Genomic DNA, 16,007 nt, shown 5'->3' with positions numbered 1-16,007 from the left:
GCACTGAAATGCGGTAATCATCAAGACGTTGCAAGCGAAGCATCTTTCACCACGCCTGGCTTGATTTTCAGGAACCAGCGATAAAATTACGATAATATTCCTCTTTATAATGCAGAAACTTCAGTCGCCGACTTAACCAACGTTGTTGTTTCGAGCGGGTGTACAATACCATCTAGAGCGTGCCTTTAATAAATACTACACAATTTCGCACTTTTTTGTTTGTTGTAACCTACGACTTTGCCAACGATTTTGCCACCAGAATTACTGAATCGAACATGAATACTTCCTTGCAGATATCAAGCAGGCCACTGTAACAATGGGGAATTATCAAGCAGTCTATGACTCACCAAAATGAGGTCTGATGGGAGAGGGACCACTGTGAAAAGCCTCATTTGGCGAGCAATGACTCCCTTCAAGACTATGAGTAGCCCAAATGCGGCCAGTGAGAGCAGTAAGGTGGCCGGGGTACTGTGTGGTATACTCTTCGCCACGTAGTAGATGGTCTGCGAGAGAACGTTGCAGCAGCAGTGCCTAAGAGGTGATGCAACACGGAACGAAAATCTGTTAAACCTATGCAAGAGCTGATGGAGTGACAATGTAAAGCACTTGAAACGGCGACAACAGATGAAAACACAGCATGCGTTGTGTTCTCGTCCGTTGTCCTCGTCCTTTCAATTGTTGTGCATTGTCACTACGTCACATCAACAACGCCGAACGCCAGCATCAGAAGCCGACGGAGCGATGACGCGACTGATGTGTTCTTGATCTAGGACAGTATTCCGAAGCTAAAAAGAACCCTGCGTGTCACATCACGAACGAGCATGAAAACAAATGAGGCACCCTTCGTGTTTGTTGTCTCACCCTATGGCATGCAATGATATTGTATTTAGTTTGAGCATGGCCTCCTCAAGTCAGTGCCGTTTTTAAGTGTTTTATCTGAAGAATACTACATTCGTTACAGATGAGTTTAACAACACCACCGATAAGAATTTTTGCAGTCCTTTTCTGGAATACATGGCCCCCTTTCGCGATCCCACTTCAATGGTAGGCTTTTAAAATCGAAGCATTTCTTAACGAACTTCTGCAACTTTGAGCGTATCTATCTATCTATCTATCTATCTATCTATCTATCTATCTATCTATCTATCTATCTATCTATCTATCTATCTATCTATCTATCTATCTATCTAACTATCTATCTATCTATCTATCTATCTATCTATCTATCTATCTATCTATCCGCCTAAGACTGTGCTCTCCTGGCCGTTTCGTTGATGAGATGTATACCAAAATTGGTGTGCCATAACATGACTATACGACGAACGCAAACGACATGTCATAACATGAAAATCACGACATGCATATCATGAACGGCATGATTTACATGCTACGGCCTTGACGCTCTTGTGGCTGTTTCGTTTACTTGATATTGTCACGGGGACGTGACGTCGACGAAGGCAGCAGTCGGCGTGTCTGAAATGAAACTTTATTTGGCCGAGCTTGTGGCCCGGAAACGGAAAGTCAAACAACAGCAATACAGACCGTACACTGATAGCAGGCGAACAGAGCGTCGGCCGTCGATAAAACTGATCATTGCTAGGACGCGCCGTCTTTTATACATCATGCATCGAACTTTCTAGCCTTATCACTGGTGGTTGCGCAAGCTCTGGAATAATCTTGACTATTCGCGTCATGAGCGCAATCTTGACAAAATGATCTACTACAATATGGAATGTTCCCAGACATTCTGGCGCCGCCCGCGCAAGACAGCGATCACGCGTGCAACGAACCAGTTACACAAACATAGCGAACGAATCGCGCGTGGCAGTATCTACCAAAATTGTTATGATGTGTCATGAGTGTATTACAAACATAAGGGACAGGTCCTAACGTGCAAATCATCTCACCCATGTCAGGTACAGCATGATTTACATGTCATGGTTTCGGGGCACTCACGGCTGTTTAATTAAATGGATATATACCAAAATTTGCATGACAACACATTTCTGTATGACGAACATAAATACCAGGTGTTGACATGAAAATTATGACATGCATGCCATCTACGACGTGATTTACGTGTCACGCTCATGGTGCGCTCGCTGCCGTTTTGCTAGCTTGACATGTAAATTTGGTATTGGGAGATAGGACTGGATGACGTACATATTTGACAGGTAGTAACATGGCAATCATGACATGCATGTCATGTAGGGCATGATTTACATGTCACGCTCATGTGTGGTCACGGTTGTGTCGCTAGCTTGATGTACACCAAAGTTGGTTTTGCGGGATGTTTCTGTAGACGAACAAAATGGTAGGTGGTAACATGACAATAATGGTATGCATGTCATGTAGCGTATGATTTACATGCCACTCTCATGGCGCGGTCGCGGCCGGTTCGCTAGCTTGATATGCACCAAATGTGGTATTGCGCGACATTGCTGTAAAACGAACATAAATGACAGCTGGTAACATGACAATCATGACGTTTATTTCATGTACACACAGCATGATTTGCATGCTACACTCATGATGCGTTCTCGGCCAGTTCACTAGCTTGATATGCATCAAAACTGGTATTGCGTGACGTGATTGTATGACAAACATAAATGACAAGTGGTTCCATGACATGTATGTCATGTAGGGCATAATTTACATGACACGCTGATGGTGCGCTCGCGACCAACTCGCTACTTGATATACACCAAAGCTCTTTTTGCGGGACGTGTCTGTACAACGAACATAAATGACAGGTGGTAACATAAGAATCATGACATGCATGCCACGTACGGCATGACTTAGATGACATGCGCATGGTGCGTTGGCGACCGTTTCGCTAGCTTGATATGCACCAAAACTGGTACTCCGCGACGTGTCTGTATGATGAACATAAGCGACAGGTCCTAACATGGAAATGACGACATGCATGTCATGTATGGCATGCATGTCGTGATGCCATACATGCATGGCCTGAGTGCGTGACGAACATAAACGACAGGTCATGCATTGTATGTCCCAGAATATAGGTTTCATTAGCAAGGTATATACCATATTGTACATGCACGCATGCATGCATGACAAACATGCGATATATAGTGGACTAGAGGTCATGATAAGAATGACTTCATTTCCCTCAAAGACAAACGAGGCGCTGTATGCAGCTGTTTGCTGGCTGCTTCGCCTTACATCGATCCCAAGAATGCGTGGGATCTGCCGAATTTTTTGTACGCGACAGCATTTGCTTGTGTGCTATTTCTTCACAACGGGACGTAATCTTTAGCTTCGTGGCAATCACACCGCCGTTCATGAACCACAATTTTCTTAATGTAGAGAAAGCAGGGGAAGTTTCGCTACAGTGTACACACGTACCTTTCTCAAAGTAAGGTTGTTTCAGAATGCATCCCATGATTCTTGAAAAGATCAATGAAGGAAAGTACTTTCCATTCCTTTCACCTTTAGCAGTAGTCGACGTAGTATACAAGTACTTTATTCTTTGAATAAGTACTTGCTAAGTATATATGTGTGATATGTAGGCCAATAGCCTAATTGCCATCAAAAACGTCCATGCGCAAGGTTAGGCGCACCTTCCTTGGAAATTTTGAAAAGAAAGATCACTGGCTATCCCGTAATCGAGAGTAGATATAAGCATGAAATGGCTGACGGCAAGGCAGATTGGTTAGAGAATATACTAGCCACATTCTTGAGCACGTTTGCAAGCGGACACCCCACCAAAAACACACTACACCCGGCACTTCTCCGTATGAACACATTTCTTTGCTGTCATTGCGTGAGATAAATCTTGTGCTTTACCTAGCGTGTGCGGCCATGACGTTACACCAGGCTAGAGCGCCGCACGCAACGTGGCGCCTTCTCTCGGAGGAGGTAAAGCCCCTTGATGTTGGAAAGTAGCGACGCTCCTTTATCCACGCCGGCTCATCCTCGCCGCGCCGTCAACCTCCTCTTTTTTCGCCCTCTCTTTCGCGGAGCCGGCGCATCCGCAACGCTGAATGGCTGCGACGCGCGATAGCTCCCAGTCAGGTGACCCTGACGTCACGAGAAGCGAGCGCAAGCAGACTTCGCGCGCTTTCAGCTGCTCACGTCCGCCATGAACCCTCCAGGCGTGTGTGTACGGGTGTGTGCAGGTGTATGCGTGTTTGTATGTGCGCATATGTGCGCCTGCGTTTGTATGTGCGTGTGCGCACGTGTTAACGTGTGAGTGCATGTGAGTGCGTTTGTGTATTCGCGGTGTTTGTGCGTGTACGCACGTATGTGTATGCGTGCGCCTGCGCGTGCGTGTCTGTACTCTGTATCACTTGTGCATGCGCGTGCGTTTCTATATCGCTGTGTATGTGCGTGCGTGTCTGTATCGCGTGTGTATGTATGTGCCTGCGTGTCAGTATCGCGTGTGTATTTATGCGCGTGCGTGTCTGCATCGCGTGTGTATGTATGTGCGTGTCTGCATAGCGTGTGTATGTACGTGCGTGCGTGTCTGTATCGCGTGTGTATGTATGTATGAGCGTGCGTGTCTGTATCGCGTGTGTATGTATGTATGAGCGTGCGTGTCTGTATCGCGTGTGTATATGTGCGTGCGTGTCTGTATCGCGTGTGTATGTATGTATGTGCGTGCGTATCTGTATCGCGTGTGTATGTATGTATGAGCGTGCGTGTCTGTATCGCCTGTGTATGTGTGTATGAGCGTGCGTGTCTGTATCGCGTGTATGTATGTGCGTGCGTGTCTGTATCGCGTGTGTATGTATGTATGTGCGTGTGTGTCTGTATCGCGTGTGTATGTATGTGCGTGCGTGTCTGTATCGCGTATGTATGTATGAGCGTGCGTGTCTGTATCGCGTGTGTATGTATGTGCGTGTGTGCCTGTATCACGTGTGTATGTATGTGCGTGTGTGTCTGTATCACGTGTGTATGTATGTGCGTGTGTGTCTGTATCGCGTGTGTATGTATGAGCGTGCGTGTCTGTATCGCATGTGTATGTATGTATGAGCGAGCGTGTCTGTATCGCGTGTGTATGTATGTATGAGCGCGCGTGTCTGTATCGCGTGTGTATGTATGTATGTATGTATGTGCGTGCGTGTCTGTATCGCGTATATATGCGTACGTATATGTATGTATGTGCGTGCGTGCGTGTCTATATCGCGTGTGTATGCGCATGTGTATGTAAGTGCGTGCGTGTCTGTTCGCATGTCCACGCACGTGTGTCTGTAACACGTGTGTACGCGCCTGTGTATGTATGTGCGTATCTATATTGCGTGTGTATGAGCGTGCGTGCCTGTATCCCGTGCGTATGATCGTGTGTATCTATGTGTGTGCGTGTCTGTATCGCTGTGTATGCATGTCCGTGTGTGTACGTATGTACACACACACGCTATCACGTGCGTATAAGCGTGTGTGTGTGCCTGCGTGCATGCATCGTGTGCGTGCGTGTCTGACAGCGGCATTGACACAAAAAGGCTTCGGGCTCACTCATTTGGCCCAATTTAAGTAAACCACCACATTCCTTCTTGGGTGCCTTCTTTTAGCTCATCAAGACCACAATTATGAAAAAAATTCTCGCCTATACTTTATGCTGATTACATTATATGCGTTAATACACCGTGTTAAGGACAGCCGAGGCGGCGACGGGAAGGTAAACCGCTCAGCCGCCAGTTGATATACTCATTTTTTTCGAAGCGCTTATTTGTATATAACGAAGCGTCTTTAAAAATATATTTGTCACTTTGTTCTATCGGAAGCCCACTTTCGTCATGACTATTGCTTAAGAAACAGGTTCTCATTTGACGCTTCAAGGGGCCGATTAAACAAGCGCGCGCAGTGATTTTAATGCGGCTGCGGCGAGCCAGTGGAGGGTTCAGCGTGCCGTGCGCAGCGCGCCGGCCAGGGGAGGGGAGAAATCCGAGGAGAATTGAGGAGGAAAACGCGCGCGCGGAGGAAAGTGTCGCTACTTTCTAGATCAAGGGGCTTTAGGAGGAGGTAAAGTCACTGGAACGGGAAAAGTACCGCGACCGTCGTGCGCGCCGCCATATTTGGTCCAGCGCGGCCGAAGCTGCGGTGGTGCGGTGTTGATTTCACGTGGAGTAACGCATGTTTTACGCATTGCGTGCGCTTTTGCAGCCCCGAATGAAGCATACCGCTTTTCTCTGACTGATTAGGAAAGAAATAGCGGCAATTTTCACTTGCCTACATGCGCACGCACGAGTACTAACGCGATAAAGAAATGCGAACTGCGCGGCATTTACGCGCTCGGCTGTCTGCATTTATTAAATGCGAAGCACTTCTTAGCGAATTTCTGTGACTTTGTATCTATCTATCTATCTATCTATCTATCTATCTATCTATCTATCTATCTATCTATCTATCTATCTATCTATCTATCTATCTATCTATCTATCTATCTATCCGCCCCCGACTTTGTGCTGTCCTGGCCGCTTCGTTAATCGGAAATTCACCAAATTTGGTATGGCAATACATGACTGTATGACGAATTTAAATTAAGGTGATAACATAAAAATAATGAGATGCATGCCATGTACGGCATGGTTTACATGCCACGCTCATGGTGCACTCGCGGCCGCTTCGATAGCTTGATACACAACAAAATTGGTATGGCGTGACAAGAGTGTATGACGAACATATGTGACTGGTTATAACGGGCAAATCATGACAGACATGCCATGTAAAACATGATTTACATTACATGGTTTCGGGGCGCTCGCGGTCGTTTAATGAAATGCATATATACCAAAACTTTCATGACGAGCTATTTCTGTATGACGAACGTTAGTGATAGGTGGTAACATGAAAATCATGACTTCCATGTCATGTACGGCATGACTTACTTGCCACGCTCATGCTGCGATGGCGGGTGGTTCGCTAGCTTGAAATACACCCAAATTGGTATTGCGTGAGGTGACTGTTTGACGAACACGAATGACAAGTCGTAACGTGAAAATCATGACGGTATTTATGTTGGTCATACAGTCACGTCAAGCAATACCGATTTTGGTGCATATCAAACAAGCGAACCGGCCGCGAGAGCATCATGAGCATGGCATGTAAATCATGCCTTACATGACATGCGTGTCATTATTTTCAAGTTACCTGCTGTTAACGTTAGCATTACAGTCACGTCACGCAATACCGATTTTGGTGCATATCAAGCAAGAGAACCGGCCGTGAGAGCATCATGAGCATGGCATGTAAATCATGCCTTACATGACATGCGTACCACTATTTTCATGTTACCGCACGGTATTTATGTTGGCCATACAGTCACGTCACGCAATACCGATTTTGGTGCATATCAACAAGCGAACCGGCTGCGAGAGCATCATGAGCTTGGCATGTAAATCATGCCTTACATTACATGCATACCATTATTTTCGTGTTCATTATTTTCATGTTACTGCAGGGTATTTATGTTCGTCATACAGTCACGTCACGCAATACCGATTTTGGTGCATATCAAGCAAGCGAACCGGCCGCGAGAGCATCATGAACATGGCATGTAAGTCATGCCTTACATGACATGCACACCATTATTTTCATGTTACCGCAGGGTATTTATGTTCGTCATACAGTCACGTCGCGCAATACCATATTTGGTGCATATTAAGCAAGCGAACTGGCCGCGAGAGCATCAGTCATTATTTTCATGCTACCACGTGTTATTTGTGTTCGTCATACAGTCACGTCAGGCAGTACCAATCTGTAGCAGTCAGTTTTCATGGCGCGCTGATCATTATATGTGAGCCGAAAGGCGTCAATTTTACGCCAAACATAATAAAATGTTATTGTGCATGAACCTCCTGCGACAACCATGCGAAACAAGCTGCACTAGTGCAGGGTAGGCGCTAACATTCCTCGAAACATTCGCGAATTCTCAATGAAGCGCTTACCTCACAATGCAGGTATCAGTCATGGGAACAAATTTTTTCCGCCTAATTCTGTGCAGCGACACAGCCCGTCGTTTGGCATCCTTTTTCCCGCTGGGAAGGGCAAAGAGGGTCTCACCCGGGCATTCTTCGATGCCTCGATAGGCTTTCGATGAAGTCTCAAAACGATACGGGATGTCGTAATGTTCCTGGACGCTTTCCTGAGCCTATAAAAACAATCGCCCTCCAAAGCGCCGTGCGTCTGCCGCCGGGAGACACTAGCGAGGTGAGCGAGCTGGACCATTTATGTGGCGAAGCCGCCGAAAGGGCGCGGCGGTGAAGAGAAAAGGAACGCGGTACTTTTCCCGTTACAGTGACTTTAGGAGGAGGCGGGAACTAGCGCCGCCAAACCGTTGTCACCCCGATTACATCTGGCAGAGCGCCGTTTACTCGCCCACCGTAGGCATTCAAAAGAGCGCAGGCGTGGAACTGGCGTTTAAAAGACAAAGTGTAGGGTGCCCTATCTGCATTTGGAACGTCACTCTTGCAAATGACACTTCCACTGACGGCTCCAGTGACGGTGTGAAGAAAGACTTAGAACTCTGAAGAAATATCTTTTTTTTTTTTGTAATTTTCTGGCCCCTAACTAGAATATACAATGCGGCCTCGTACGAGGGGTGGACTGCGAAAGACCTCATTTTCTAAGCTTTTGGCTTTTTTCCGGGTTGCCCCAATGTCTCGCTTCGCTCTCGCAACGATTGATGCCCGGATAATGGCGCCGGATTTTGGCTCAACGCCTTTTGAAGGTGGCCGACAACGGGAGACGCATGATCACAAGGAACCGTTGCTGCCAAGGGTGTCCTAGTTTTGCTCACCAGTGGAGTACCGAAAAGCCCTTTGCTAGTTTGGGCACCGCTTCCGAAGACCGCCGGCAGCTGGCTGACGATGACCATGACTGCGGTGGCCGTGAGAAAGCCTTCGGCCATTACAGGTGATATGATGGCCGCCAACCGGTCTAATGGCAATAGCCACAAGGCTACCTGGGCGGGAACACAATTGGTTAGTTGGTTAGGCATAATAGCTTATGGCAGAACGCATAAAAAGAAACGACAGAGAAATATAATGTTTTGTCACGTCTCTGTCTTCAGTTTTCTGTCTATTCTTATGCTGCCTTGTCGTCCTTGTTTCTGTTGCGCACTGCCATAAGCTGTCATGTACAGTATCGCCTCTATTGTAACGTAATTGTACAAATGAATGATGAAAATGTAAGAAAGAAATGCCAAAGTTTCGTAAAAGCGGGAAGAAGGCTCGTGCACTTTGCAACGGTACCTCACCTGAATAAGCCCGCTCATGAATGCAATCGTGGTGGCTACACCGTTTCTCGACTGTTCAATGGATAGCTGGGCTCCATCGTCAGCAAGGGCCGTCGCGTTGTCAGAGATGAAGCCGTATTTTTGGACCGCCACACCAGTCATGAGTGCTGTTACAGGAAACACGCCTGCGAAAGAATGTTTGAAAAGCAACGCTTCGGCCTTCTCTGTTGAAGTGACGGAGTTCGTTTACTTCTTTTCTTCGGACATGTACCATCCGGCGCCCATGTAAAGACTCCAGCACAACTAATTTTAAAAGCAGCTTCTGGGCAACGTTTTTCGTTGTTTAATAAATGCACGCATTGAGAAGGTAGGTTACATTAGTGCTGGCCAACCAATTACAAGGTCTAGTAGTTTCGACTATCTATTTCCTCACAATTATAAGAACGTTCCGCATACTCAAATAAGCACGAAGCCTAGAAAAATTATTAGCTAGAAAAGCGCAAACAAACCGAAGCAAACCAGAAGCGGCAAATAGGCATACCCGTAAATGATCGTATACGCCAATATAAACGCCACTGCACATGTCGAATGCGACTGTCATTTTTCAATTAGTCCTCATATCAAATAATATTTCCCGAGCTGCTTTGTTGGTCATCATCACAAGGCGAAAATTCAGCAGATCCCATGCACTGTGCGAATTGGTTTCATACGGAGCACTCAGCGAGTAGCTGTCTATGCTGCATCTTTTGGCGTTGAGCCAAGCGTTACGAGGTGGACTGAGGTGTTTATGTGAAAGGAGGAGCTTTGTGCACCTCGTGCGCTTACCAGGCACGTCAACTACATTGACGCTTAAGTGGGTAACTTATGGTCTTACGTAACGTCAGCACTCACGTTAGAGCAAAGACGTCAATTTTATCGAAACTGAGAGCACGGCACGTTGCGATGATGTGAATATGATTCGTTAGCCTCTACCTTCGGAGTCAAGCAACGCTTCAGTATAGCTTGCTGAGTGATAGGAGTACATATGTAACGTTTATTTGACTTTAATAAAAGCGTTGCCAACACTGAAGCCACAATTGACGTTGACCCGACATGACGCCTGCATCATAGGAGCGCATACGTAATGTTTACTACCTTGTTATAAAATTAAATATCCACCACCGCAACCACAGTTGATGTAGAATCAACAGAGTACCTGCATAACATATTTTTGCAAAGTACTTCCAAGACCTGGCGTGGATCTGTTGTAGAATACTTGACTGTGACGCGGGATGCCTGGGTTCGATTCCTGCTGGGATCCTGATTTTTATTCTTGCCGTTCGTCGGGTCAACGCTACCGATGCCAGATTTTTGTAACGCTCTCATGTTTGAATTACCAAAGTTTGTCTGTTCTCGCCGTTCCTGGGTAGATATGAACTGTGAGTCACCTGTGGCACATATCCGCATATACCGTGGCGTGTGGTATACGGGTATGTGCCACATGTGACTAGAGGAAAGGGATTCATGACACACGCGGCAGGATTTTCAAGTTATTCGTCATGACCAGACAGTCATATTCGTCATACACTCATGCCCTTCTGTGCCAGATGTAGGCGATAGATAGATAGATAGATAGATAGATAGATAGATAGATAGATAGATAGATAGATAGATAGATAGATAGATAGATAGATAGATAGATAGATAGATAGATAGATAGATAGATAGATAGATCAGCTGAAGGTGCCATTGGTTCGCCAAGAAATGCTTAGCACCTAAAAACAGCACACATCTCACGAGGACAGAGGAAGGAACACGAGTCACATTCTTTGGCTAACAACGGTTGTTATTCAGTGCATACCTTGCTAAGAGCATCAGCTGTACACCATTGTCTGCGGTATAACATTACAAGAACATGGTAGTTTTCTTGTTTGTACAAAAAAGCAAACCAAGTGTGTTAGGCGTATGTCATATCATTAATGATGCAGAATAGAATCCAATATACGGTCGGTAAATGTTCATCTAAACGGAAAAGTTGATTTGTGTCCACTAGAGCCACATGTCTCCTTCCTAAAGAAAAAAGCTCATTTATTCTGATAATCTATTAAAGTGAATTCCAGGCAAATCTTGAGGATTATTCGTGTGCTGATTGTTTCAGCTATATACAACTTTTTCGCTTAGATTTTTCAGATATAGTCTCTCTACCTTGTCCAGCATAAGCATGACTAATATCTAGGGGTGTGCGAATATCAAATTTTTCGAATACGAATCGAATACGAATATCCAGCTTCAATATCGAATTGAATATCAAATATCAAAGGAAAAATGCCTCCACAGTAACGATATTTCATTTAACATGTAGCTATTTGAAGAAAAAAAATCACAGCATATCCACGGAGTGAATGATGATGAGTGGGCGAAGCTGCGGAGGTTTATCGGTAAACCGTGAATCTTCCGTGAATTCTGCCCAGTACATCATCACCGACGTGAGATCGGGCGCGTTTACACTAAAGGTTCGATGAGTTATGACGACTTGCAGCTCACTTTAATTTTACATGTACGCTGTGAATTTTCATTGTTTAGAAAACCATTGCTTTAGAAAACATCTGGCGTCTCTCGTTAAGCAGCTGGCGTCTTTTCGTTTTGCTTTAGAAACATCTGGCGTTGTTTCGTTTTGCTTTTACAAAACATCTGGCGGCTTTCGTTGGTTTATTTCATCAATCAACGGCGTTTTGAACAAAATTTTTATTGTTTAATCACGCACAGGAGAAATCTCACCAGGCACTACCTTGGAGGTAAACAATGGCTGCTAATGGGAATGAGAGACAGAAGAAGTCGGCTTTTAGCTAACACTTACACTTCTACTTCTACTAACGTTTCCTACTGGAACATGCCAATGGCTGCTAATGGGGAATGAGAGACAGAAGAATTCGGCTTTTAGTTAACGCGCACGCTGCGAATTTTTTATTGTTCAACAACGCACAGGAAAAAACTCCCACCGGCACCACCTTGGAGGTCAAGGCGTAAGACTGGTTACGCACTACGACTACTACGACTACGATTACGAGGGACGAACGGGTGCCGCCTTAAGGAGCTTCGCACCTAAAAAAAACATTAAAAGCCTGACTGGCAACACAACAGACACTGCTATCTCCAGAACACAATGTCCAGGCTAGCACAATGCACATCACAACACAAGCAAATATCGCGGCACAATGAAAGTAATGACTACATGTTATCATGAAGAAATATGAGTTGCTCCACATGATCAGGCAGCATGCGCTGCCTTGTAACAGAGACAACCCCCCCCCCCCCCCCTGTCACTGAAAAGGCACGCTCGCTTGAAACAGAGTTACATGGGGCAAAGCTTTGCAGACTGGGGTATGTGAAGGTGCCTACAGTCCGCCGCCAGTCACGTGGGTCACTGTCTTTCTTCAGAAGTGGTCCCGCATAGTGAACGAGTGGTAGTGCGGCACGTTACGGCCGCATATTATTGAAAATGTACGGTTACATGATCGCCAACAGCGCTGCACGTCGGAGATGCACCAGCAATAAACCATACGTATTGGGGCGCTCGTCGCAGGTAGATATCGTGCCTCCGTGTACTTACGATGTTTATCGCTCCTCTCGGCAACGTTTTTAGAGATACAAACGCAGTAGAAATGCGGAAGACGAGTTATTTTATGCATGATAATCGAATCGCATATTCGATTTTTTCGAATATTCGAAACTTTTCGAATACATGATTTTCGAATCGAATACGAATATTTCGAATGTAATATTCGACAAATATTCGAAACTTTCGAATATTCGCACACCCCTGCTAATATCCCTATATTAGAGAGCGCGCAAGCCTGAGCACTTCGTCAACATCTGGGCCTTCCGAGATGTTCTTCGACAGCTGCAACAATTGCTTTTGCACGGGAATGGTATGTCACAGCTCATATAATTGTTGAGACGTTATTAGCCCACGCTGGACACCTATCACTGACACAATCACATGATTTAGCGTGTTTTCCAGAACAGAAGCACTTGCTTCATTCTGCGGTATTGTTAGTGACCAGTCGCCATCAGTCATCGTCGTGTGACTTCAAACCTTCGAAGCGTCCGGCATCTGCACTTTTGTGTCTCCATCAATCTTATGTGTGCATATCGGTTTCTGGGGTCGTTAGAAAGGCACACCTATCACCACTAGACCTAAAGCAGCTGTCTTCCCTGTTTCTCGGAAACGAAACACATTTTGACCGCATACGCACAATTTGCTGCTGCACTAATTCTCTAGCCCTACCGGGGCAGAAGTTATGCACGAGAACTGAAATGTGGGCGACTTTGTAAGATTGCATACTTGAGCAGGTAGCTCAAAAAACGAAGACACAAGCGAGGAACAGAGACACGAGACGAGCGCTCGTCTCGTGTCTATCTTCCTCGCTTGTTTCTTCGTTTTTACGCTATCTGTTCATGCGGTTATGCCATCTGTCGCCACATCTCTGCCGTTTAAGTTTTCAAAAGTTGCGACGTCAACAGCAGTAGGACTCCTAGCTTTGGAAGGTGCAATAAGATACGTACAGTAGCAGGAAACTAATAGGTGGGCAGTCCGCTCCAACACAAACTCAACTTTAAAACAGACACAGTTTGCTTTACACCAGGGGTTACACGAGCAGCTAGTGCACGAAATAAGGCACTATAGTACAATGAAGTGCTCGAGTAGGCTGAGGACATGATATTCCAGTGGTTGCCGAGCCAATGGAAAATTATCGGCGACGACAGCACCGACGAAGCTGCACGCTATGGTCACCAACAAGATCTACAGTTACCGAAATCACCCTGTAGAACGGATAATGTGCAGTAACTTCAGTCATTCTCAAAAGACAGGGTGCGCAAACACGAACACAAGAAAGAAGTCAGGACACCACAAATGCCGACTAACAACTGAAGAGACGCACAACGGCTGAAAAGAAAGAAGGCACGAAAACTTATCTGCGCATGCCCATGCAACAGGCGAACCTATCAATCCGGAACGCGTGGCGGTCTACGTGGAAGATAACTCTTAAGGCATTTGATTTCATCTTTATGCAAGGTAATCGACGGTTAGCTCACGCATGTGCTGCCTCTATTGTCGATATGCCATGCTTCAATCATCAGGCGCGTTTCTTCATTTCTATACCGGTACAACACTGCGCATTCATCGAACTTTGGCGTGTACTTACAATCTCGACAATGTAAAGATAGATTAGAAGGTGAGCCTCCTGTTAGCGATCTCTTATTTTCCAACAATCTCTGGTTAATGCATTGGCCCGTCTGTCCTACGTAGAAGCGGCCGCAGCTGAAAGGGACCTTATACACCACACTCGTAAGGCAATCAGTGACATTGTTGGTGTGTTTTACGAAACAAATATCGGTCCGCTTCTTGTCTTTCACTCGCTCATTCTTCTTCTGCACCGCGGCACAAATCTTACCTAGCTTATTGGCAGCCGCGAAAACAACGTTAACGCCGTATCCGCTGCCTACTTTCTTTAGCCTGTGAAATACGCAATGAATGTACGGTATACCTACGACACGTTTCTTCTTATCGCTTTCTGCAACCGTGCTCGGACTTAACACAAGAGACTTCTTTAAACGTTCAGCGACAGTGGCCACTGCATCCCGAGGGTACGCTACATCTTAAACACGCGTAACCTGTGCGTTAAAGCTATCACTCATTTTGTGCTCACACGACTTGGTGAGGGCTGAATTAAGGCCGCTTTTCACAACCTTCGAGTGCTTCGACGAAAAGTTTAACAGCAGTTTCGAAGATCTGGGAGAATACTTCCAGCCCACGTGGTTCTTCTGGAACGTTAAGGAAATGTCTAGAAATTGTATTCCATTATTCTGAGGCACCTTTTTAGTAAAGCTCAGCCCTCTTCCATTTAATTCAAATTTTTCGCTCCCTGAAGTTACCACCGTTTCCAGGTCCTCCACACTACAAAAAATCAAATAATCATCCACATAACGAAAACCCTTAATAACCGCATTACCTAAGGCGCCTTCCAAAAGACTGTTAATCTTGCTAAGGTATAAATCACTAAGAATCGGAGCAACTTTAGAACCAATACATATCCCTGATTTCTGCACATAAAGGCATTCCTTCCAACCTACCAGCGTCGACTTTAAATACATAGAAACGATTTCTAGAAAAGCCCCGGTAGAAACACCACATTTATCGGTGAAAACCGTCTGGTGCCCTTGTTCGTTAATACATTCATTAACACATTTTAACAAGTCCTCATGTGGCAAAGAATAATACAGGTCTTCAATATCCATACTAAAAGTCTTACAACAGCCGGGGTTCTCCTCTGAGAGGAACTGAACTAGCGCCTGAGAATTACGCATACGGAAATGGTCTGAAAAACTCAAAGAGGTTAAGCAGTTCTGCAAATAACTAGATACAGCGACTTGCCAGGTGCCTTGCTCTGAAACGATTGCCCGAAGCGGAATCTCGTTCTTATGTGTTTTGGCTGAAAAAAAAACAATTCTAAAGTAAGCGATTTCGCCTTCTTGACATTGCAAGCTATTCTCTCAAGATTATCATAACAAAGGTCGACAGCACTTTGCCAACTACCGATGGCTTAGGTTTTACCGTCCAAAAATTCTTTTCTATGGCTGTTAATGCTTTTTCTGAGAACAAACTGTCCGGCATAATTACAAAATACCCTTCCTTATCTGAAATTACTGGCCTGAGTTACTTCTCTACAGAGTAATTAACCATAGGCCGGACAGGGTCAGAACACTTGAGATGCATATTAGAACCCTTGATGCTAGCAACGCAGTCTGAAATGCAGTGGGAACGCTC

The 16,007-nt window shown here is 45.4% G+C and overlaps 1 protein-coding gene across 1 annotated transcript in view; it reads right to left on the bottom strand.

Moving 5' to 3' along the window:
* The window catches only part of LOC119377310 (uncharacterized), an 88,672-nt gene that overhangs the window by 51,340 nt on the left and 21,325 nt on the right, over window positions 1-16,007 (bottom strand). The window contains exons 4-6 of the mRNA XM_049411570.1: window positions 9,221-9,384; window positions 8,762-8,926; window positions 348-503 (exon numbers count right to left, since the gene is read on the bottom strand). Coding sequence (XP_049267527.1) covers window positions 348-503; window positions 8,762-8,926; window positions 9,221-9,384 — 485 coding nt within the window. The remainder of the gene's footprint in view (window positions 1-347; window positions 504-8,761; window positions 8,927-9,220; window positions 9,385-16,007) is intronic.

Source organism: Rhipicephalus sanguineus, unplaced genomic scaffold (genome assembly GCF_013339695.2).
Source record: "Rhipicephalus sanguineus isolate Rsan-2018 unplaced genomic scaffold, BIME_Rsan_1.4 Seq4304, whole genome shotgun sequence".
Taxonomy (NCBI): Eukaryota; Metazoa; Arthropoda; class Arachnida; order Ixodida; family Ixodidae; genus Rhipicephalus; species Rhipicephalus sanguineus.
This window is presented reverse-complemented; position numbering and strand designations above follow the sequence as displayed.